The sequence below is a fragment of the Linepithema humile genome, chromosome 1 (assembly GCF_040581485.1).
Source record: "Linepithema humile isolate Giens D197 chromosome 1, Lhum_UNIL_v1.0, whole genome shotgun sequence".
Taxonomy (NCBI): Eukaryota; Metazoa; Arthropoda; class Insecta; order Hymenoptera; family Formicidae; genus Linepithema; species Linepithema humile.
The window spans coordinates 12,413,234-12,436,875 of NC_090128.1; the positions used below are offsets into that span (position 1 = coordinate 12,413,234).

The 23,642-nt window shown below is 39.3% G+C and overlaps 6 protein-coding genes and 1 long non-coding RNA gene across 13 annotated transcripts; 4 read left to right on the forward strand and 3 right to left on the reverse strand.

The window, feature by feature from the left end:
* Positions 1–20: 20 nt before the first annotated feature.
* On the reverse strand, positions 21–6,225 carry LOC105671989 (probable ATP-dependent RNA helicase DDX17). The gene is made up of 8 exons (XM_012366602.2): positions 6,025–6,225; positions 5,353–5,706; positions 4,625–5,278; positions 4,300–4,472; positions 4,154–4,213; positions 1,805–2,047; positions 1,335–1,520; positions 21–1,259 (listed from the first exon to the last, which is right to left on the reverse strand). Exons 1-8 carry the CDS (start codon positions 6,039–6,041, stop codon positions 1,222–1,224), a joined length of 1,725 nt encoding a protein of 574 aa, XP_012222025.1. The 5' UTR covers positions 6,042–6,225; the 3' UTR covers positions 21–1,221.
* LOC137001268 (uncharacterized) lies at positions 2,343–5,338 on the forward strand. Its single transcript, XR_010891345.1, has 3 exons — positions 2,343–3,237; positions 4,094–4,232; positions 4,894–5,338. It is a non-coding gene; the product is annotated as an uncharacterized lncRNA (long non-coding RNA).
* A 280-nt stretch (positions 6,226–6,505) lies between the features above and the next one.
* LOC105672041 (protein Loquacious-like) lies at positions 6,506–11,115 on the forward strand. Of its 5 annotated transcripts, none has more exons than XM_012366725.2 (7): positions 6,509–6,724; positions 7,409–7,733; positions 7,809–7,950; positions 8,034–8,328; positions 9,050–9,199; positions 9,347–9,458; positions 10,815–11,115. In XM_012366725.2, exons 2-7 carry the CDS (start codon positions 7,418–7,420, stop codon positions 10,949–10,951), a joined length of 1,152 nt encoding a protein of 383 aa, XP_012222148.1. In that variant the 5' UTR covers positions 6,509–6,724; positions 7,409–7,417; the 3' UTR covers positions 10,952–11,115. The 5 variants fall into 5 exon arrangements, with proteins under 5 accessions (XP_012222152.1, XP_012222153.1, XP_012222148.1 ...); XM_012366727.2 differs by having other exon boundaries at positions 7,830–7,950; XM_012366726.2 differs by having other exon boundaries at positions 6,510–6,724; positions 7,815–7,950.
* Mthfs (methenyltetrahydrofolate synthetase) lies at positions 8,889–10,678 on the reverse strand. Of its 3 annotated transcripts, XM_067358825.1 has the most exons (5): positions 10,313–10,678; positions 9,967–10,222; positions 9,819–9,866; positions 9,535–9,709; positions 8,889–9,261 (listed from the first exon to the last, which is right to left on the reverse strand). In XM_067358825.1, the coding sequence occupies exons 1-4, from the start codon at positions 10,514–10,516 to the stop codon at positions 9,540–9,542; spliced, it is 678 nt and encodes a 225-aa protein (XP_067214926.1). In that variant the 5' UTR covers positions 10,517–10,678; the 3' UTR covers positions 8,889–9,261; positions 9,535–9,539. The 3 variants fall into 3 exon arrangements, with proteins under 3 accessions (XP_067214926.1, XP_012222154.1, XP_012222155.1); XM_012366731.2 differs by lacking the exon at positions 8,889–9,261 and having other exon boundaries at positions 9,460–9,709; XM_012366732.2 differs by lacking the exon at positions 8,889–9,261 and having other exon boundaries at positions 9,460–9,709; positions 10,367–10,622.
* On the forward strand, positions 11,088–18,111 carry LOC137000500 (uncharacterized). The gene has a single exon (XM_067357264.1). It carries the CDS (start codon positions 11,150–11,152, stop codon positions 12,485–12,487), a length of 1,338 nt encoding a protein of 445 aa, XP_067213365.1. The 5' UTR covers positions 11,088–11,149; the 3' UTR covers positions 12,488–18,111.
* Positions 17,818–20,952, reverse strand: LOC105672060 (tRNA modification GTPase GTPBP3, mitochondrial). The gene is made up of 4 exons (XM_012366758.2): positions 20,778–20,952; positions 20,085–20,258; positions 18,877–19,837; positions 17,818–18,815 (listed from the first exon to the last, which is right to left on the reverse strand). Exons 1-4 carry the CDS (start codon positions 20,950–20,952, stop codon positions 18,575–18,577), a joined length of 1,551 nt encoding a protein of 516 aa, XP_012222181.2. The 3' UTR covers positions 17,818–18,574.
* A 379-nt stretch (positions 20,953–21,331) lies between these two features.
* Positions 21,332–23,600, forward strand: LOC105672059 (Histone H4 transcription factor). Its single transcript, XM_012366757.2, has 5 exons — positions 21,332–21,820; positions 21,912–22,248; positions 22,329–22,644; positions 22,712–23,006; positions 23,077–23,600. Exons 1-5 carry the CDS (start codon positions 21,332–21,334, stop codon positions 23,293–23,295), a joined length of 1,656 nt encoding a protein of 551 aa, XP_012222180.1. The 3' UTR covers positions 23,296–23,600.
* Positions 23,601–23,642: the final 42 nt, after the last annotated feature.

Sequence of the window (23,642 nt, forward strand, 5' to 3'; positions counted from 1 at the left end):
CAAAATATTACAATGCAAAATACTGTAGACATTATGAATTTATTTCTTTTTTTGTCATGTTGGTGAAATACTGTACATCGAGTTTTATTATTACCTAGTATTTGTTACAATTGTCTAAATATACAGACAGATGAGTTACAAATAAGCGCGCTAAAAACATCTATAATTTATTACGAACTACAAATATATACTAAACATTGCTACACTCTGGAAGTTCAGTTTCGCATAATGACTAAATAGATTTACCCGTTTGCTTACATCAAATTAAATTTTTTTTTTTTTTTTTTTTTTTTTAAACTACTGGAATCTAATGCGTGAGAAATATCATTGTATTGTAAAAACATATAAATGGTAGTTTGCACTGTGATGTATTTGTATTATCTAAATTCGTGTATGCCGATAATACTTGAAAGGGAAAATTAGATGCGAAAGGTAGTAAAAAATATCAAGATATCAATCCCATCCTTCTATCATTGAGTAAATAGCAATCAAGTCCCTCTAAAATTGACTCCGTTAAAATTGACTGTCCTTTTTATTGCAGATTAGTTACATAGTTAATCCTATCAAATATAATAATCAAGTCTTTCTGTTTCTAATCAGCTAAAATTTTGTATAATTAGTACTCTTGTATTGCTTTCTCACTCTTATTAACGACGTGCGAAACATGCGAATGAAAATATCATTACATTTATTGATTAAAATGATATTTTTATTGCAGCATATATCATTCGAATAAAAATGCAAAAGTCTACGATAAAGGATCAGTTCGGTCCTGGTGAGTTAATTTTAGAGGAAGTTTGGCTCGTTTAACCGTCCAAATACACTTAAAATGTTCCTACAAGCATATCCGCGTACAGATTTGTCTTATATAAGATAGCGACGATCAGTATACTGAAGCTAAGAGATTTGTGTAAACGTGGTCGGTAAACCGTTGATTATATCACACGACAAATCTAATCAACGAATTCGGTGGAATGCACAATGCTGCGTCCATATTGAAAATTGCCGAGATCGAGTTATACATTTCGTAACGTTTCATAGCGCATCCCAACGAGTTCGGTATAAATAATTTATCACGGGCGAAACATATGGTCTCGTTGAAACGCGACAATTTCAACGGTTTTTTTTTTTTTTTTTTTTTTTTACGACATACAAGATTCTTGTCGAGTGTGAACAAAAATTACCTGCGTTGTAATACATGCTTTATCTGCCGCTGGAAGATCATCTTTCGCTACTCCAGTAACTCTTGCCGATCACCTCTGAGAAGAAATGATTTCTCGTTAGTTATCGAGATCGGCGGGATTAATAGTCCCTCGAGTAGCATAGCGATTTACCGTTACGGTTGCTGACGGGGCTACGACTGCGCGAGTAGCTACGACTGTAGCTTCGCCGACTGCCACGGCCGTTGCGTTCTCTGCTGTGACTTCGACTTCTACTTCGCGAGTAGCTGCGATCTTTTCCATTACGGCCGCCGCCAGCGCCTCCACCGCCGCCACGCGACCGCCATCGATTTCTGCCTCCTGTCGATGTCAATCCAATCAATTTTATGCAATATATATAATATATATGTACAAATATATGTACATAGTTATATCCAGTGCCGGATCTACACATAAGCTAGATAAGCTACAGCTTAGGGCCTCACATTATAAAGGGGCCTTCTTAGTATAGAAAAGATTAAAAAAAATGTATTTTTTGTTAATAAGATGGGGGCCTCCTTAAGATCATAGCTTAGGGGCCACAAAATCGTACATCCAGCCCTGGTTATATCATATATATTCTTTAATGATGATTTCAGAAATACCTCTGTGTCTACCATAACCACCGGCCTTGTTGTCCGCGAGTTCCAATAATTTTGGATTTATTACTTGATTTGCCTCCTTCAATACTTGTATGAGATCGTTAGCCTTGTTGGCGTTGTTAGGCGTGAAGAAGGTGTACGCCGTGCCGGTTTTCTGTCGACGCCCGGTACGACCAATACGATGGACATAATCCTCAGAACAGGAGGGGTAGTCAAAATTGATGACAAACTTGACGTCTTCAACGTCTGAAATGAAGAGTTTGCATTAGTCGGCCGGTCCTTCGCGAGATTTCTGGGTTGATTGAGGACAGACATGGGTTAAGATAGGTAATAGTGTCGCGAAGATAATGAAACGCCGCAAATCATTACCGGACGACGTAAATTACGGAAAATCATAACGTTCAATACGCTCTCCAAGAAGCTACGTGATAATTCGTGCTCTATCGCGATGCTTTTTGTATTAATAATAATAGAAAAATACTGGTTGTAAAGGATTCTATTGAAAGCAACGATTGCTTAATGTTTTTTTTTTACAATTTAATTGAGTAGAGAGTATTCTTTTATATTTCTTCAGAGAGCGCTTAAGATCATACAGCACAAGACCATGAAAGAAAAACAAACCGTTGAACCAAGAACGATCCTGATCTTCCTTTTCTAAATATCGCGTTGACGTATGCTCGTATCTTATCATGAATTTTCCAGGAAAACAGGAAATGTATTTTTCCGATTCGAAATTTTTTTCAACGATATCTAGAAAAAGAGACCAGAATCGTGGCACAACAAGATCATGATACAGTAGTTAGTATGATGAGATGCGATTGATGTACGGTGTAATTGTCACGGGAATTAGAAGGACGAAGGATCAGAAAATGTACAAATTTAGAGGAACAGACTTGGGTAGATCAAAATGGAATGTGTGTGTGGGTGTTACGTTTTCGTATACACGTATACATAGGCAAATGAGCAATTAGTTTGACAGATATCATATCTAACAAGAGGATTATACAGGCAGACGCATGTATTACATACATGTATTTATATATTATATATACGTGTATACGAACTCGTATTTGTGTGTATGTATGTGTATGAGTGTATGGTATGTCGATTAATTAAATTTGAACTATATAATACTAAAATATAAGGCAGTGGGCGAGTGTTTCGCTAGCAACGTACGGGCAGGGCCTGGCTATTTGCGCTCGCTCCAGCTACTGCCTCCGCCACTCTGTCGCTACAGGCGCAGGGCGCAGGGCGCGCTAACAGAGGCTCTGGCATATCTGCTATCACATGCCACCGCCTCAACGGACCAACGTTGTTGGTAGTCTGATTAGCTTGAGCGTGCCAGCGCAGGGGACTCTATTCTGGCAACAACGACCTGGCCAGCCAGCCCGGATGGCGTACAGCGCAGCGCAGTAGGACTGATATCCAGTATGTAGGTAGGTAGGTAAAGTAGTAGTAGTAGTAGTAGTAGAGTAGTAGTAGATCCCGATTTGGCCCGAGACTTGGCCCTTCACACGCGATTGACGGACGGACGGATAGAGGCACGGCGTCGCGGCCAGCGCAGACAATGCAAACCAGTGCACCACCGAACAAAGAGCGGCGGCGGGCACCCCCGATATGCTTTGCATTACCCAGCGTGGGCCTGCGCGCAATGTGCCTCTGCAATACAAACAAAGATCCAACCGCGTTAGCTGTATGGTTACCTCCAGCCATCCTCCTGTTCAATATGCTCTTTTTTTTTTTTTTTTTTTTTTGCTTGCTTCTTTTGTGCCCTATTCCTCCTCTAGATCTCTTGACTTTCAACTTGCAACGCGTTAAAACTGTAATGTCCCGTTCGCAGAACACATCTGAACTTGAATATAATGTATAATTAACAAGCATTGTATATAAGTGGTTTTGTATGTTAAATAAAACTTTTTAACTTGACATATTGAATTAAACCCCAAGGTTTGTTCTTACGCAACTTTGACGGAAGCATTTGGTTTCTTCTCCAGCATCGATACACGCGACTCTAATATCATTAAAGGCTATACAAGATTAACTCACTTTTACATATTCCAGCTTACAGAGCACAAAATTATACTCATAAAGATTCTTTAAAGTTTTGAAAATTAAACTGCATGTAAAACTGCACTATACTTTTCTGCTCAGGCTTTTAACGGAACATTACATTGCGGAATTAAAATTTGCAGAACTTTCGGTCAGAATAGAGCATTGTAAAAAAAAAAAATTTATAATTTTGGGGAAAAATTAATACCGTGAATATTAATCAGTTTGTTTTCTGTGTTGCAGGAAAAAAACTGATAATACAACGTTGCGTTATGATGTAATGGAAAACTTTTAATTACTTACCAAGACCGCGTGCGGCAACATCGGTAGCAACAAGGATTGGTGCTTTGCCAGATCTGAAATCTACAAAGTTTACATAAACGTATGTATATATATTTGCATATTTCATCAAAATGTTTTAAATTTTATTACAATTTATACATACATACCTTGTAAAACCCAATCTCTTTCTTGCTGCGTCTTGTCACCATGAATACAAACTGCTGGCCAACCGTCACGTTTCATTTTCCTCGTTATCTCGTCCACTCTACGCTTTGTTTCGATAAATACTATGGTTTTATTCTCAGTTTCTGCCATTATTTCTTTCAATAGAGTACTTAATCTATAAAAATTTGATGCATTAATATTTTTTTCAGAACTGCTAATAATCCTCTGCTAGATAGATAGAAGCGTTTCTGCTAGATAGATAATAAAATTGTTAATAATTGCTAATACTAAAATGAAAGTAAAATCGATCAAAATTGCTATACTCACTTAGTTTCTTTTTCATAGTCCTGACATACATCAATTATTTGCAATATATTATGATTTGCTGCGAGTTGCAAAGAACCAACATTGATTTGAGCATAATCTTTAAGGAAATCTTCAGCTAAATTTTTCACTTCTTTAGGCCACGTGGCCGACCACATCAATGTCTGTCTGTCTGGTCTAATTTGTTCTATAATCTTCCTAATTTGAGGCTCAAATCCCATGTCCAACATTCTGTCAGCTTCGTCTAACACCAAATATGTACATCTTTTCAGATTTGTCTTTCCGGATTCGAGAAAATCTAGCAGTCTACCAGGGGTAGCAATGACTATTTCCACGCCACCATCCAGATCTCTAGCTTGGGCACCTTTTGGCGCGCCACCATACAGGCAAGTATTTCTGATCCCTGACGAATGACCGAAATCATCAGCGACTTGTTGAATTTGCTGGGCGAGTTCTCGCGTAGGCGCTAATACTAATGCAACAGGTCCGTCTTTACGACTCAATTTCGGCTGGCTGTTGATATGAACTATTGCAGGCAATATATAAGATAAAGTTTTCCCAGACCCTGTTGATGCAATGCCCACCATATCCCGACCGCTTAACGCAATAGGCCATCCTTGGGCTTGGATTGACGTAGGTTCGCTAAAACCTTGTCTTCTAAAATGTAAGATACAAATAAATTAGAAAATTGTACTATTAGAATAAATATTAGAGTAATATCTGCTGCTTACTTGATCTCTTTCAAGACATAATCCGGGAAACCTGCCTCGTCAAAATCGAAAACAGGATTGGGTATACTTTTACCCCTTAGTGTGATTTCCTTTTCCACTCTGTATTGTTCAACAACGCGTGGATCCCGGTTTTGAACTGCGTCATGAGGGATGTAAAAGTCCTTCTTGAAGGGTTCCAACCGGCTAAGATCCCATCGTGGTTTCCTTAAATTCGCACCAGGTTGCCCACGACTGCTGCGACTGCTGGAGGGTCTGTCGCGTCCTCCGCTGCCACCCCAGCTTCTCCTATCTCGTGGTGAACGACTCCGCGAGCGTGTACGCGATCTACGTCGCCTGTCTCTATCGCGACTACGACTGGAACAAGTAAATGTAATTGTAAATGTAATTAACTCAAATTTTACTTCTTTTATGACTATTAGAGAAAGTAAACTGAAAGTTTTGCCACAAAAGGCATACATCGTGTAGCAAGCACGCATCACTTTATTCGCAAACAGATATAAAATCGTGGAAAAATTGCTTGTTAAAGAATTCCAAAAAATATTGTAATAAAAACAAGCTTGCATACTGCAAGTGGTTTTTAATCGTGCAAGTGTTGAAAATAAGTAGCGCCCTCGATGATTCGTCGCCTATTTCATATATATTCCTCACTGCAATCACTTTCAATCTACTCACCTTCTGTAACGACCCATATTTAAAATTTCTTCGTATGAATTCTTCGATTTGTTATTAAATACTATTATCGGAATATAAATAGTTGACGATAGTTCACATACGGAACTCGAGTTGAACGCGAATTCGACTGAATCCGATTAAATGACGCAGAAGGGAAGAGCGACGCCATAAACGCACTATTTAACGCAGACGAGCTTGTGCATATAAATCTCTCTCTTTTTTTCTCGCAGATTGATTGGCTGTTGTATTGCATTCAGCGCCAATCAGAATTGATTGCAATTTGTCCTCGTTGGCCATTCTAACGTTGCATAGAAATACACTATTAAGCAATTTTTTTATCGACCAAGCAACGGTTTATCGAGTGTCGGTATTTCCGGAGCACTTTTCGACTGCATCTGCGCAATAAAGGTGCGCAAGTGTAACGCGCATACACACACACACACTACATACACACATGCACCATGGCGCGCTCCGCGTGACGCATACACAAAGGCGGACACATTCGTACAGATATCGCAGAGCTGCGAACGAGGAAGGGATTCTCCGCTAGCCAGTGAACCATTTTTCTGTCGTCAAACGGATCAAGCTTTTTGTGAGACTTGGATCGATCACAAAAAGCGGGATTCGCTTTTCGCATAGGAATTGGCCTGTCGTGGAGCCAGCTGAACTATTATACGTAGCACGTCTCCCCCGAAAAACTGTAAGTGAAGACGCGTGTTTCGTTCACTCCGGCTTCGCGGATCGAACCGCACAGCGGACGATGTGTTATGCCGGTCGGCGACGGCGGCGACGGCTTCGGTATGTGCTGTGTTTGCTGTCGCCGCGGCACAGCATCGGATTTATATCGTACATTCATTTTTCGAACAACGACAACTCGTTGCCGGTCTCGACCCCGGCGAATGTCACGCGCATTTTCCCTCGCGACATTATATTATGCTCCAATCGATGGATTCTATAACAATCATGGCGGCCATGCCGGTCTTCTCACGATTTTATTATATCGTTTATTGCCTCAATGAGACGTTATTTCGTCGCGTTTAACATAGATGAACATCTCACTTCGACTTCTTTGTCGTTGGAACGTTAACTCCGGTTTACTGATGTAATGTTATTATTTTTTTATAACGATTGGAACTCGGAACAAGCGTCGTGATTTTGATACGTACGGCATATATATGATTATAATACAGATAAGGACGGACAAGGATAAAGTTTATTGGATATTTGAACGTTATTTTTACATATTTAAATTGTTAGATGATATCAGAATGATAGAAAGTTGTTGAATTTAATGCTTTATTTACGTGAGATTTTGTACGTTTCATTTTTAATTTTTAAACATTGAAAAAAAGATTAAAACAGGCATTAATATCTACAATTTCAGATCTTTACAATGGAGGAAATGCATCAACCACAGCAGGTTGGGCCTAACATGATGGCTGGCGTGGGTGGCGTTCCTAATCATTCAAACAATGTGAATCGTCGTAATAGAGTTCGCGTAACATTACATACGATGATGTTAGAGAAACTACCATTACACGAGGCAGCGCGGTTGGAAATGAAGGCGCTACCCAGCAAGACACCTGTCTCTGTTCTTCAAGAATTACTTTCTCGTAGAGGCACAATACCGAAGTATGAACTGGTCCAAATCGAGGGAGCTATCCATGAGCCTACTTTTCGATATAGAGTCACCGTTGCTGATGTTGTTGGTACGTATATTTGTTGTACATTTATTTTAGCTGGCAACAGGGAGCATATTAATTGATAAGTGCATGACTATTCAGAAGCAGATCCAATTGTTTCAGCAATGGGAACTGGCAGGTCCAAGAAGGAAGCAAAACACGCCGCCGCAAAAGCTGTACTCGATAAATTAATCGGAGTTAATACCGAATCTGCAGAATCTCCACTTCCAAATAGTTTACCTGAGTAAGTATATCGCTTGTCGCGAGTTAAACTTCTACATTCAAAGTACTTGAAATTAAATTATTCAATAATGTGCTTTTACGTAGCTCCCAAAATTTACAAGAACTGCAGTCGTATGGGGAAGAGAAGGTAGTAAACAACCCAATTGGAGCCTTACAAGAAATGTGTATGTCGCGTCATTGGCCACCGCCAAAATACACAATGGAAGGTGAAGAAGGTTTACCTCATGAAAGGCAATTCACTATTGTTTGTACAATCCTAAAATATCGCGAGATCGGCCAGGGAAAGAGTAAAAAGGTCGCCAAGAGACATGCTGCTCACAAGATGTGGCAAGCTTTGCATGACATGAACAATCAAGCTCCTTCTGTGGACGAGGATGAGGTAAGAACTTGTCTTCTCATTTTGTTGATTGTTGTTAGAAAATGGATATTTCGTTATATATTGTATATTTAACATTTATTACTGTCGCTGTTTTAAAAATTTGTACATTTCAATTCCTTGCGGTAACGCGTTTAGTTATGGATGTCCCTAAAAATATTTTGGAGCTAATAACGTAATAACGTACATTGTCTTAAAAAATTCATGGATTTTGCTAAAAAAAAAGTAGGACGCGACATGCAACCGAAAGGATGATACAAATTTTACGACAGTTATGAAATATACAATAGAAAAGAATTAACGGCATTGATTGGTGGTGGTATTTAGTTTACATGTATATATATATATATGTGTTAGAATACCTGATATGTATGCGTGTTTGTTGTGTGTATGCACACACACCCGCGTGTATGTATGTGTGTATATGGGTGCGTGTATTTAGAGAAGTGGAAGTGATTTTGGCTTTAACGCCATTCGGTAACATTGTGAGCTATCTTTCCGATCTGTTTAAATCTATAACGGACCATTATTTGGGTAATATGTATCATATTTCAATGTGCGACTAACGTGTATTTGTATATTTTATTTTGAAAGTAATCACGCTTGGGTCATATCCACTTCATTTAAGTTTTTATGTAAACGTGAAGTAGCTATTAATGAAGCATTCTTTGTCACTTATATGCTTAACAAAGAGTTTTACATGTATATTAATTGTCCATTATAGATTGTGCAAAGAAATACAAACGTGAGCGCCCGTTATGCCGATCTGAAAGGTAGCAAAATCTCGACACTGTCAACAGTGCATAGTGTCCAAGTTTCGAAATTTCACAAGAGTCTCAAGTCATCCACAGGTGTTAAGCTTTTTCAACTGCAGGTTTGTATTCAGATTTGATGAGTAGAAGAATTAACGTTCCGATATATGCTCTTTTGTTTTCTCTACAAGAAAAAGTGTTCATTAATATGCAAAACGTTCATATCTGTAAATTAGAATTATCTGCAAATTATTCTGATTTTGTTGCAGAATACTTGTTTCAATGACGGGGATGTAAATTTGGTACAATTCTTACAAGAAATTGCGTCAGAGCAGCAGTTCGAAGTAACTTATGTTGATATTGAAGAAAAATCTATCAGTGGTAAGTTCAAAATATATAAGAAAGGTTTTATTCGCTTATAGACAAAATCACAAATTTTCTTATTATATTATATTACATTTATCATCCAGTAAGTACAATATCAACGGCCACATCATCTTCATTAGTAGGAATATCCTCTCGGATCTGTTCCTTAAATCCTATTGCAATTAGATATGGCCTTGTGTTTTGTTTTTGAAAACACCTTTTTAAATATTTATCATAATATCCCATTCCATGTCCCAAACGTTTTCCTAATAAGTAATAAAATAATAATGAAAAAAAAATGATAATAAAAGATGCAATTTATTTATTTTTATTTATATAAATTTTTATAAGATGTTAATATTCAGCAAAACTTACCATTTCTAGTGAAAGCAACACCTGGCAAAATTATTAAATCTAATCCATCTAAAATAAAATTTACGGAATTTATTATTAATTAATAAATGTTAGAAATAAGCTTAATTAAAATTTATTATCTGATATCGTTAGGCTTTATCTGTTTTACCTGTTTCTAATGCATTTTCACGACAGTCAACAATATTTGGCTGTTTAATATTCCATTTCGTTAGTGGCAATGTCTCATAATCTTCTATTGACTTCAATTTTACCATCTCCATATTTTTTCCACGATATTGTGGTACAAATGCTTCCTTTCCCATATCAAAAATATGTTTTAAAATAGGTACAGTATCGATTTCATCTTTTGTACTCAGATATAACGAAACTCTTTTGCTCTCTTGATATTGTTTCAATGCGCATAGCTGTAAAGTAATGCGATAATAATTTGATAAAATTGTATACATTGTGAACATTACAATTCCATTTAGCATGCTGTTTCATTAGAACATAACCTCTTCAAGCAGATTCAAGTAGATTGTTGATTTATATATCTTTCCCAGGCTCACCTTTCTAAACACATTTGCGGACTGTTCTCTTTTTTCTTCCGAATTAACGTTTATAAGAATATCCTTGATTTCTTTTCTCAAAACACTTTTAGCTGATGTTAAAGCTGCCATATTGTTACTTGTACCACTGCTTATAGATTGCTTATACATCGCTTATAGGCAATATTTCGCGCCAAGTACGTCCGTATTTATATTTTTTATTTGGCTATACTGTACTAAACACCACAACATCATGAGAAACGTTTACTGATATACGTATGAGATATCTATGACCTTTGATATCATATTATCATGAATCGTGACGCAAATAACTTTTTATAGAAATTTAGTTTAAAATTTTATCAAGATTGTCTCTAATATTAATGTCGTATATATGCTAAAAAATAAAATTGATTTTATTTCATTCATAATGTTGTAGTTCTAAATATTGTATTGCTTTATTTGACAGGTAAATTCCAGTGCCTTGTGCAACTGTCTACACTGCCAGTGGCAGTTTGCTATGGTTGCGGTGTGACTAGTAAAGACGCTCAAGCCAGTGCTGCTCAAAATGCTCTGGAATATCTCAAAATCATGACCAAGAAGTGAGCCAGCGCTTTGCTCCTGCCAGCTGTCACTTACAACTGCAAGCCCCATAATAACTTGTCGTCTAAAAATCAGAATAACAATACGGACACCAAAATATTATCGACCAGCAATCAGATTTCTGACAAGGGAAAGAGTGGACAGAAGTTAGAGCATATAGGAAATAAGAGCAGGACGTCCAAACTGTCGGTTAGGGCAGCAATGGGTAATAAAGATACTAGTTTGCACGCTATCTCTACATCCGGAAACTCGATCGCCGGTAAAATTAACTCTTCGTTGAAAAAGAATGACGGCAACAGTGAGAATCTGAAGTCTGCGAGTGAATCACACAACAAGAGCGTGTCGATTGCGAAGCAGTCCAGTAGTTCTACCTTTAGCAGTGTAAGATCTGTTGGCGCTTGTGTGAATAGCACCACGCATGAGAATCCGGTGAAAAGTCCGAAGAATTACGCCGGTCCGAAGAAATTTCCAGGTGAAGCGGATTCGAACATCAAGAGTTATCCGATTCAGTTGGATTATAAGGAACCGGTGAGCAATCCGGATTACAAAAGCAGAAACAGCAGCGGCGGGATGGCTGGCAATCTGCCGTTGAGGTTTGCGACGCAGCAATCGTCGGCCCCGACGTCGGCTTTGCACAGGGAGAACCACACGCCGTCCAGTACGTACGCGCAATCCAGCACGACCGTTTCTCAGAGAACCGACAGCAACAGCGCATTCGCAGTCGCGCGCAAAGCGCTGGAGCAACAGCAGAACTCGATGTCGAAGATGGCGCCGATTAATTTTCCGCCGCTGCGCGCCCCGCAGAGCATCGTGAACGTGCGGCATCCGTTGCTGACGGACGCGCGCACCAAGCACGGCGGCGAGACGATCGGCGGCGGATCGATTGGCGGCGTCAAATCCAAGCTCAACATTATGAGCAGCTCGTTGCAGAGCGGTGGCGTGAAGGATTTGGCGGATCACACTAGCCGCTCGCAGACCGCGTACCACGGATACGGCACCTCGCCGATCGCCGCCGGTATGCCGAGTGTGCAGAATTTGAGCAGCGCGGTGACCGCCAGCATCTCGCCGTATCCGCGACCGGATTCCTTCCCGCAGCCGACAGTCGCGAGCATGCTGTTCTCCGAAACCGCGGCGCAATTTCCGCAATCGCCGCCGTTCAACACCACGCAGATCGGCCAGCTGAATCAGTATCAGACCTATGATCCTGGTAGCTTCGCCACCACACCGGTCAACGTGAACCCGGTGATGCCGCAATTCTCCGCGGAGAGTTCGATACCGTATCCGCAGTACGAAAATCCGCCGCAGTTTGTGCAACCGAATCACTACCCGACTGCTGACATGACCAGCAGCCAGTACCAGTATCAGGCGGCGGCGGCGGCGGCGGCGGGCGTAGGTCAGATACAGGACTCGTCCATGTTCATACAGAGTCTTCAGAGTCCGATTGCGGTGACCGATCAGTACGCTGCGCCGAATTACGCCAGGGCTGTCAGGACGGAACTGATACCACGGTTGAGGAGACCGCCGCGATTCAACAAGTAAAGTCGTCAAACTATTTCTCTATTATCAAACCGATAGAAATCTGGAGACGCTCGAACATTCTGTACTTCTTTCATCCACATTCGTCCTTCGCGGTTTTTGAAGGAAATTTTTCTAAAACAATACAATTTTTCTGATATTTGTGATGAGTGATCAATTACTCGTCGAATATTTATTAATTATTTATTGAATATTTATTGCTGCATTAAAGGTCTTTGAAAATAAGATTAAAAAAATTAAAAATAGTTTTCACGCTGAAATCGATTAACAGAGGAATATTGAATGTTTGCAAACTTCTTTTTAGGGTTCGCGAAACGATGTAGGTGAAAGAAAAAGTGTAGAATATTCGAGCGTTCGTTATTATTGTGCCGATCATTTCGCAAGTGTGTGCACGCAAAATTTGTCGACTTATTGGCACCGATTACATCACGCGAAAGCTGCAACGAAAGTTATTTCAATCCCTGAGAGTTTTCGCGCGACGTGTCGACCAATGTGCTGACACATACACTTGGAAACGATGCATTTCGCTAAGACGTGGGAAAGCAGTAAACGATGATTTCGACTCGTTTCCGTCATTCGATGTGACACGGCAGGGCATAGTGAGTTGAGCTCAACTATAATTTTACAATGTAATGTAATGCAGCGTGTATCTTTAGGAAGGGGCGATATGAGGACACGCTATTTACGAAGCTGTACCTAAATTACGACTGTTATGTCTCTCGAAAGGTTATCCGATCGAAGGCAGGCCACACTGCTCCCGATCGCGACAGTCGTAATTTTACACCGTCTCGTGTAACACTATCACACTACTTGTTACACTATCTCGTGTAAGTCCTAGTTTTAATGAATGATATTCTACAAGCTATACTTTGCATAGAATTAGTGGAAGTTTTCCAATACTTACATACCTAATATTTAGCTTACCGCTATGTTTTTAATGTGCTTCACTATTTGTATATGGGGTGGTGGTGTAATGATGCCTGAATGCGCGTAGGAGAAGAAAGATTATATACGAAGGGAGTGAAAGGAAGCGCAGACGCGACGGGGGGAGGGATATATAGAAATTTTTATTACCAAGTGTAGAGCGACGCGTAGAATTTTTGCTCCCATTTATCGCGAAACACATTACATCTCCACTAAGCGTATGCACAGTGCAAAAAAAGAAAATAAATAAAAAAACGTAGCTTTGCGGCGATCCGAGTATAGCTGATAAACGCGTGATCGCGTGATATAAGGAAAATATAATCTTTCAGTGGTGTATGTTTTTTCCTTTAGTATAGGTAGCTCATAAACTCATAAGCATCACATATTAATACGCGTGTAAGGATTTAATCGTTAAGGATTTCCTCATTAAAAAAGAATAAAAAACGTACGCATGTCGAGGTCTTAAGGTAGTCCCGAGTGTGTACCGAAGTGTATGTCGTACTTTCGAATTTGCCTACGTACCAATCGACATGTCACCGGATGAGACTTTTATACTAAATGAAAAAGAGTAACATCGCGAGCATTAAGAAGAGCAACGCGAGGCGCGTCGAACGGCTCGAGACGGCTCGATCGTGAAGAATTCGATTGTTCCGATCTAGTCGATCCGGCCGTTGTATTCACGGATCGTGACATATCCCTTTGGTCCCTGAAACAAAGTATGAATTTAGTAATGTAAGTATCAGCACGAGGCCGATTTCATCCGGCGATTCCGTCAGTCCTAACTCCGGGTTCAACCGAATTCCACATCTCCGTCTGTTTCCGGTGACGAGAGTCGCGCGAGAAGGATGGGAATTCGCTGATTCGGGATTAGCCGAACCGCGATTGCAGATGCGATCGGACCTCGAAGAATGATTCGTTGTATCACTAACGTGCGGCGTGATCTTAATTTTTTACGATCGGCGTTTATTTTCAATCTTATGTCCCGCGTAAAGTTGTACATCTGCGTGTGCATACGCCATTTTGAGTTTGTTTAAGAGTTTTTACAATACTATTTCGATAAATCACTGTTGAAAGTATTCTTTTGTACATAGCGCTGTAAAAGCGACACTATAAGCTAGAGAAATCCATTAGCGTTATAAGTCTTATTAACGATAACAGCAACGCCGATTAATACTGGTTACTAGATTCAATTCAATTTTTTCCTCTAAAAATTTCTAATTTTATCAATCTCACGATAAATCTGTCGATGATGATCTATAATTCTGATGAACAAAACAATTTCTAAGGTACCTTTTAGAATATTTTCAAGCACTTTCGAAAGTATCCGTGCTTAAAATTAAAATTGGTGCTAATTGACGTTGCCGCGATCGAATCTTAGCTTTTCGGAAACCGGCGAGAAGTACACACACAAAAAAAAAAAAGAAAAAGAAATCGTGTATGCACACCTTCTTCGAAAGTCACCTCGAGGGCGACGTGCGATTTTCAGCGGCAGCGTGTTCCTGTAATGCCTTGACGCTTTGCGCTTTGCGTGTCCAGAGTACAAAATCCGTGAAGACAGGAGGGGATTATTTGCAGGGGATTACAGAAACGCGTGGATCGAGTGAATGAGACAAAAATTATGAAAAAAGGGTGGGGGGGGGGGTGGAGAAGATCGGTCGGAGCAAGCGCATGAGAGGGAGTCGCCCGCGTGATTCAGTGATTGTGAAAGTGTGTGTTTTTTCATAAACGTATATCTTTGGAAAATAGGCATTACTTACATGCAAAGTATAGAATGTGTATGTGTGTATAGACATACATTCGCTAGAGCGATGATAAAATGCAATCTCGACTTTCCTTTCCGTATGGAGAAAAAAAAAAAACAAACGATTTGTGCCATCGGCAACTGATTCCGGTGTCTCGCGGCCGAAACGACCGGCGTCGCGACCCGGTCGCGACGTCGGTCGTTTCGGTTTCAGAGATGCGTTGATTTGTTTCAAGATTTTCGCGAGACAAAGCTAATTCCGACACGATTGTCTGTGACATTGTAGCATGAGATTTTCAGTTTACGATATCTTTGTATTCTGACAGATTTTTCTACTGATACTTCCCCTGTATAATCACTTGCGATTACTTCGGATTTCTCGAAAAGTTGCCTTGCCTGACTCCGATATCAAGGCAGATATATTTCTAAAGTGTGCAAGCGACTTTCGATACAGTTATTACATCGGCGATAGGTTTTTTTTTCTTCTTTTTTTTCTCTTTTTTTTGTGAAACATAATCAGAGTTGATTTTGTGGAATGTTATATTTCGTGCGATTTATTAAATTAAATACAACTTTCTCTAAATCAAAGAGCTGATTATGTCTTGTAAAAAAAAAAGATGCATATTTCGATGCACGGCTTTAATAACTGTGTCGGAAAATCAAATATACGTTTCGAAACGAATAAAGCGGACTGCTTGGTATTTTTTCTGTTTGAGAAAGAAGAGATGGTCTTTGTGGACCAAGCAGAAATGAGAAAAGGAAACCGAGCGAAAATTGAATAGTCTTCGATCCGATCCACGACAGACCTTTCACACTTTCGCTTTTCTTTTCTTGAAAATTCTCCACTATTATACAAAGGACGCGTTGGATAGAATACGAATGTAAATGAACGGGAACGGACGTCTTCCTCCGACACGGGGAAGGTTTTTCATGGACCACATTGGGACGAGAAAAGGAGCTGACGAGTCTTCGACTCGATCCTCGACAGACTTTTTTCGCTTCTCTTTTCTCGTTCGTATTCTTCACGGTGTAAAGGATCTTCTTAATCGCCCGCATTTATCAACAATCGATTCTGAATCGAACGCAAAATTCTGTATTCGGTAAAATATAAATATTATGGAAACATAAATCACGGTATGTGTGGACACCTCGAGCATTCAACATAATAGAAATTTCACATAAGGTTTATTAACTGCGTTTTAAGAGGCAATTATAAAAATTTACATTTAGTTGTTATATTTAAGAAATAATTTTAAAATGTTACCTATTTTTATATTTAATAGCTAAGTCTCTCATAAGTCTGTCCGACTTATTTCCGAATTTATTCGCGAGCTTACGCATGTAATCGCGCTAATTACGCTTCTGATGGATTTTTATAATTGATTCTCAAAGAAATTGCAGTAAGCTTTATTTGAAATTTCAGTCGAAAGACATAAGTCATATGAAATCGATCAATCAATTGAAAATTATACATATATTTAAATATTTAATATTTTGCTTAAATACGTAGAACTCTGTGCTTGGTTCAGAGCCGATTATGGATACATTTGAACGATTCAGAAGATCTCTCATATCGTGTTTGAGTGCGGTTCACTGGATTTCGCGTTAATCCTTAAGTTCTACTCTGATTTTTCATATTATACCACCAAAAAAAAAAAAAAAAAAAAAAAAAATAGACGAAGTATGCTCGCGACTTGTCTCCTCACAGGATCTTCATTTTTTGCTTACATATAATTTTTCCTGGCTTCTTTACGAGACTGTACATTGAGATCATCTCAAAACAGCAAGGTAGAAATGTACCGACTTTGTTTTTTGAACTGCGTTTTATTTTCTAAGGTTGGGAAAAAACCAGGAAAGAAAAATGTCAAATGTTGTATGTAGATAAATAATAAAGATCATTAAGAGAGACAAATTGCGAGTGTGCTCCGCGATGAGAAATGCGTCTCGAACGTGTAGCGCGAGTTAGTTTGCTTTCGGATAAGATCTCAAACTATTCTATGCAAATGTACAAACAATCAGTTTACTCTTCGAGAGTTTCACTTTGGGTTTGTAGTGGAAGAAACAGATGAAGAAAAGACGAATTGTTGCGTGGGACGAACCCCGCGTAACGAACGATTTATATAATTGATTTATAAATCGATTTGTGCATGCAGATTGTTTCATTCTACTTTTTTTTCTTTTTTTTTTTTAGTTTTGATTTATCTATTTATCATTCTGTATTGATAATAAATTCGTTCGCGACAGCGAAAACAATAAATCCGCAACGTATCATGTGTATTTATAGAATTAAATTAATTGGTAAAAAGAGGAGGAAAAAAAGTTCATCGTGCAGGTGAAAAATAAATAACACCGTATGTTTTTCTGAATTTATCGTAAAAGCAAGCGCTAATATTTTACTTTTACGATAAATTCAGAAAAACATACGGTGTTATTTATTTTTCACCTGCATTGTGTGATGGAGTTAATTAATCAATTAATAATTGTATAATGGATTTCGTAACCAATTGTATTAGTTAAACATCAATTGGTATTTTTTTTCTAATATAGAGAAGCTCGATCTCTATTCCGAATATCACACTATTGTAAGATATATATATAATATATATATATATATAAGAAATCGTCCGAAATAAAAAAGGCGAATTTTTGTATGCGATTATTTCTAAGATTTGTTTTTTGTTTTTTTTTTCTTTCTCATTTTTTCTCTCAATCGAGTTACTTTGCTTTTCTTACAAAGTTAAGTCAAATTATTTCTTTTGCGAGAGCGAGTAGTTATTATGATGACGTCATAATAACGATACAATTAGCACATAACACGGACATGGCATACAGATAACGACTTGAAACCACATAACGTAGCCCTATCTGTATAGCGCGGGCTATCGATATCTTATAATCAGGCAAAAGGTTGTTCTATGTATGATTGTGCGTGTATTGTTAATAAACATACGATGCTTATGAAGGCTCTTTCCTATTCATTTTATTCTACGCTGTCGTCACGCGTAGACACCGCAAACTTCAATTTGTGTTTCTTCGATTTCTATGTGAAAATATTGCTGGCTGAAGATTGTTTATGGCGCGACGATTTATCTCTAGCTAGCGCTATTTCAAAGTTAATAACGATAAGAAAAATAGGTTTCTTCATCCGTGAATTTTGTAAGTTATATATTTATATATACGAATTCCGCTTTACACACTTCCAGAATCTTCCAGAATAACAAAGTCGGAAAGTACTGTTGTATCTTTTGTACAATTGTATCTTTAGAATTATGATCTTCCCCGCTTATCACGCATGTGTAATACCAAAGGATGCAAATAGCTTGTAAAGATATAATACAAATATTATTTATAATTATACATTTCGCATCTTAAAATTTACAGAATATCCTGCAAAGAAGTGCGAAGGGCGTCTCTAAGGCAGGTCGTTATTTGCCGATACAAAAATTCTTGAATATAATGTCTAATATTTCGTTAGTGCTGACGTGTCCCGTTATCCTCCCGAGTTCCCGCAACGCTTTGTGAATCTCCTCCGCCGCTATGGCCATGTCGTGCTGCTCGTCCGCGCACAACTCGAAGTAATTCTGTAAATGCCTCAAGCACTGCGTCAGATGATTCCTATGTCTTGCCTGACTGATTGTCGGACTTTCCGCGGATGGACTGCCGCATCTAAACAAGATATCGTTATAATCAAATTGTCAGTATCGATTACATCGTATTGTACACATACATTTTACCGAAACGATCTGTTAGCGATTGCAGCAAGTCCTGGAAGCCGTCTTCCGTCCTGCAAGATATGGAAACCGCTTCGGTATCATTGAAGCGCTCTTTATCCTCCTCTTTCAGCAAATCTCGTTTGTTCATTATCACAATGAAACGCTCCTTTCCTAGGTTCGCCAACAGCTCGTGCATCTGCAGCGACGACAAATATTCCCGCATATAATCCTTGTATGTCATTCCGCTGATTGTCCACTTCACCGCGTCCACCACGACGATGACGAAATCGGCGTTCTTCGCGTAATTCCTAGCTCGACGGACGCCCTCGGCCTCGACGATGTCCTCGGTGTCCTCCGTGATGCCGGCGGTGTCTGCGATCAGCACAGGATAGCCCGAGATATTCGCGTTCAGCTCGATCACGTCCCTCGTGGTGCCGGCAACGGGCGTGACGATGGCGGCGTTTCGCTGCACCAGGTGATTCAGCAGGCTGCTCTTGCCCACATTGGGCTCACCGACGATCGCCGTTCTCACGCCGTTGCGTAGAATCTCGCCGCGTCTGCCGTCGGCCAGGTGCTCCTCCAAATCCCGCATCAGCTGCCTGAGAGCGTGGTGCGCATTCTGCACCACGTCGCTCTCGATGTTGTCCTCCTCGCCGAAGTCGATGTACGCCTCGATGCTCGCCACGGACTCCGAGAGGACCTTCCGCCAGCTGTCGTACAGCTTGCGCAGGACACCATCGGCCTGCAACAGCGCCTGCTTCCTCTGGCATTCGGTCTCGGCCTCTATCAGGTCGGCCAGACCCTCCACTTCCGTCAGATCCAGTTTGTTGTTGTAGAAGGCGCGTCGAGTAAATTCGCCCGGTAACGCCGGATACACCTGCAGATCCGAGAGGGCCTGCATCAGCCGCGTCAGGATCGCCGGTCCGCCGTGCACGTGGAACTCTACGGAATCCTCACCGGTGAACGAGTGCGGACCTGAAAATCAAGCTTTGTCAATCATACGATTTAGGATAGCCCCAAGTTCTTAAGCTCTTTCCCTTTCATCGAGAGAAATATGTTTTGTCGCAGCTTTAAAATTTCTTTTGAACAACTGTACTATAATTGCATTCTGTTATTTTAAATTTTATATGTTAACTATTTATAATATTGCAATGCATGTTCAATTTATAGATTTAGATGGTGAAGACTAATTGAATAATTATATTACGGAAATATTGCTTACCGGGAAACCACAGGCAAAGCCCATTGTCAATGACTTCTCTTGTTTCAGGATCGCGTATCTTCCGTAAGAAAGCTTTTCTTGGTTCCAATTTTGATATGTTTGTCATCTTTTTCAACGCTTCCATAGACCGGTTTCCTGATATTCTTACCACCGCCACGCCGCATTTTCCATGTCCTTTAAAATATGTTCATTTTTATATTATATGATTCTTCATATATCTCAATATATAATATATCTGCATGTAATACATCGAGAAAAAAGAAATAGAAGAGCAAAATTAAAGCTGCGAAAATAATTATGTTGCAAATAGGACACATTTCTTAAAAGTTTAGCATTTTTCGAAAATGCGTAAGAATTATTTAAAGAAGCTACAAGTTTACGTAACGTACGCCTGAATCGAATGCATTTGAATTTATTCAGAATGCTAATAAATTTTTTAAATTGTAAATTTATACGCTCTTGGTTCTTTTGTAAAAAAAACCAAGACTGAGGCATAAATTTTATGATACACATAATGTAGTTCTTAATCTTTATAAAACATCTTGGCGAAGAGAGAGGGGAGACAGGCGGGAAAGTGCGCTCGAACCATGAGATGGTGCTCGTAGGTTAAGTGTCGAGAAATGTGAATGGAAAAATTAGTATGTTAGTGTAATTTAAACGTGGTAACTTATCTGGAGATAAGAGTACAACAACCTGAAGACAGGGCGCAGATGGTCGTGCCTCTACGATCATCCACGGAATAGTTAATTGAGCGCGAACTGGCAGCAGGGTGACGCGTTCCGAGCGATGCGACAGTCTTTGCATTCCGAAGAAATCCACGGACCAGACACTCGTGGAAGAACATTGGATATGCTTGGAACGGAAGCATACACGAGGTAAATACTCCTGCGTTATTTGTGGAAATAAATATCGGTGCGAGTTCAACAACGAGCGAGTAGTCGATGAAGCAACAATTGTAGCATCTCGTGGTCACAGCGAGACTGCAATCATACACATTGTGTTCCGCACGTTCGAATTGAAGATAACATTACATGGAACGTGTCAAATGTTGAGACGAATATTTTATTTACTCGTACAGTTTGTAAAACTAATCATTTTTGTCGGTTCATTGCTGAGTTCGCCATTCCACGTCGCATCGTGGCGGCATGTTCAAATGCTCCTTGAATGTATGTACAATTGTTGTTTTCGAGATTATTAATGTGTAAATGATATTTCAGGTGAATTACGTGGATATATATTTATAAACAATGGCGGATCTAGAGAGACCATTGATAGCGAGCAAGGTGGTGCAAGAAAGATGCAGCAAGTGGGTAGAATCACAGAAGGATTATTCTTATTCTGACGAAGATAGTCTTAAGCGAAAGCTGAGGGAGGAGACCGAGTATGAAGATTGGTTCAACACGGAATCAGAGTTCGATTCGGTCTCAGAATGTGGTGCCAAGAGACGCAAGGTTGGAACACCATTGAGGAATGAAGTATTGGATCTTGCCTGCGAATGGGAGAAATGTACGTTTCGCAGTGATCATATGGATAAATTTCTGAAGCATGTTTCTAGTCACATACCGAATGTACAGATAAGCATGAAAGATGATAACGAGGTCTATGTGTGTCAGTGGAAAGATTGTCCGTATAACAGCGATGTATGCGATGAAGTAATACGGCACATTAACTACCATGCTTATCACACCAAACTGAAATGTATTGGATCCAACATTCGTAGAAGAACCAAGTTACCTGTAAATATTTATTTAGCATTCATTCAGTAAACCTATCTTATATCGTTGGTTGTTGATGGAACAGAAAGAATAAAAATTGTATTACTTGCAGAAATGTTACAGAGATTCGGATTGGAAGAATATCATAGATTCGCCACCTCCACATTTGTGCCGGTGGGAGGAGTGCCTGAAGATGTTCACAAACTATCAAATGTTCCTATATCACATCACTGTGCACACAGAGGACTTTCCGCGTGGCAATAAAGTCAAGGGCGGAGTCGAGTGCAAGTGGACTGGATGCAACGGCAAGTATCCCAGTTTGTACAAGCTCCGGGAACACATGAGGTGTCACACCAAAGAGAAAATGGTCGCGTGCCCGGACTGCGGTGCTACGTTTGCTTCCAACACAAAATTTCATACACATTGCCAGCGGCAGATTCCCCTAGAAGGTAATAAATTGATTGACACATCTCTGAAATTATTCTTACATCATTTTATCCTCTTCTAATATACACAACATGATTTGCAGTACAGGGATTTCAGTGTTCACACTGCAATAAATTTTATCCGACTGAGAGGATTCTACGCGACCATATGAGGTCTCACGTGTTCAATTACAAATGTTCCCTGTGTGACATGAGCTGCGAATCGCCGGCGAGTTTGGCGAAACATGTCAGATACCGACATGTATCGACCAGAACATTTCCCTGCCAATTGTGCTCACACGCTGCAAAGTCGCAGCAGGATCTCGACTCACACATGACTGTTCATGTTAATGGTCCGAATTTTTTTTGCACCTTTGAGGGATGTCTTTACACATGCAAAGGAGCCTACACTTTGGATAGGTAATCATTGGAACTTTCAGTAATAAGATAGATTCATACATATATTTATCGAAATTGTTTGTTACAGACACATAGAGCGGGTACATGGTTTAGCAGAGCGGTGGTATTGTTGCCACGAATGCCCGATTAAGTACCGGAAGAGTTACAGACTGACGAAACATCTCATAGAAACGCATCAACTGCAACTGCCTAACGGACATAAACGCTTCCACTATACGCAGGAAAAAGACGGATGTTACAGACTTCAGATGGTGAGATACGAGGCTGTGGATGAAGAAAACGAATTGCGCATCGACGAAGCGGATCACAAATCGTACAAGACGTATAAAATAAAACTGAATCCAACTATGAAGGAAGTAAATGTGAGTTTCATGATTTAAGTATTATTTAAGACTCTTTATTCCGTTTAAGATTATATTACGTTCTTTGCAGATTGTCGAAGAAGACACAGAAGAGATGGAAAATTTACAGGTCACTGAAGAAGAAAAAATTGAGGACAATGTTGGTAATTTTATGCCTGTTATATCTAATATTTTAATATCTATTGATGAAGTCGATGAGAAAGGAAATATTATAAAACGACAAATTGTTGAAACACAAGAAACAAACGAATTACCACCCTCGGAAGAACCACCGTTAATTTTAACTTAAGTTTGACATCCTTTTAACAAGATAGTCTCTTGAAATGTATATATATATATATATATTTTTATATTATATATTATACATACCCTGTGGTTTTACATTTAAGAGATTATATACTATACTGCATATATATTTATTATTTTAATTGCAATTTTATGAAAATGGTAATATTGAAATTTATTTTTCTTGTATCTTAATGTCTACTTTTGTTTTTTACTTTGTAATTTTTATAATTCACAAATTATTATTAGAAATTTTTTGCCGAGGAAGTCTTACTGAACTGTGTCAGCTAATAAACTGTTTAAATAGTACTTGTATCTACAAAGTATTTTTGTCAGAATATTTGTCTTTAA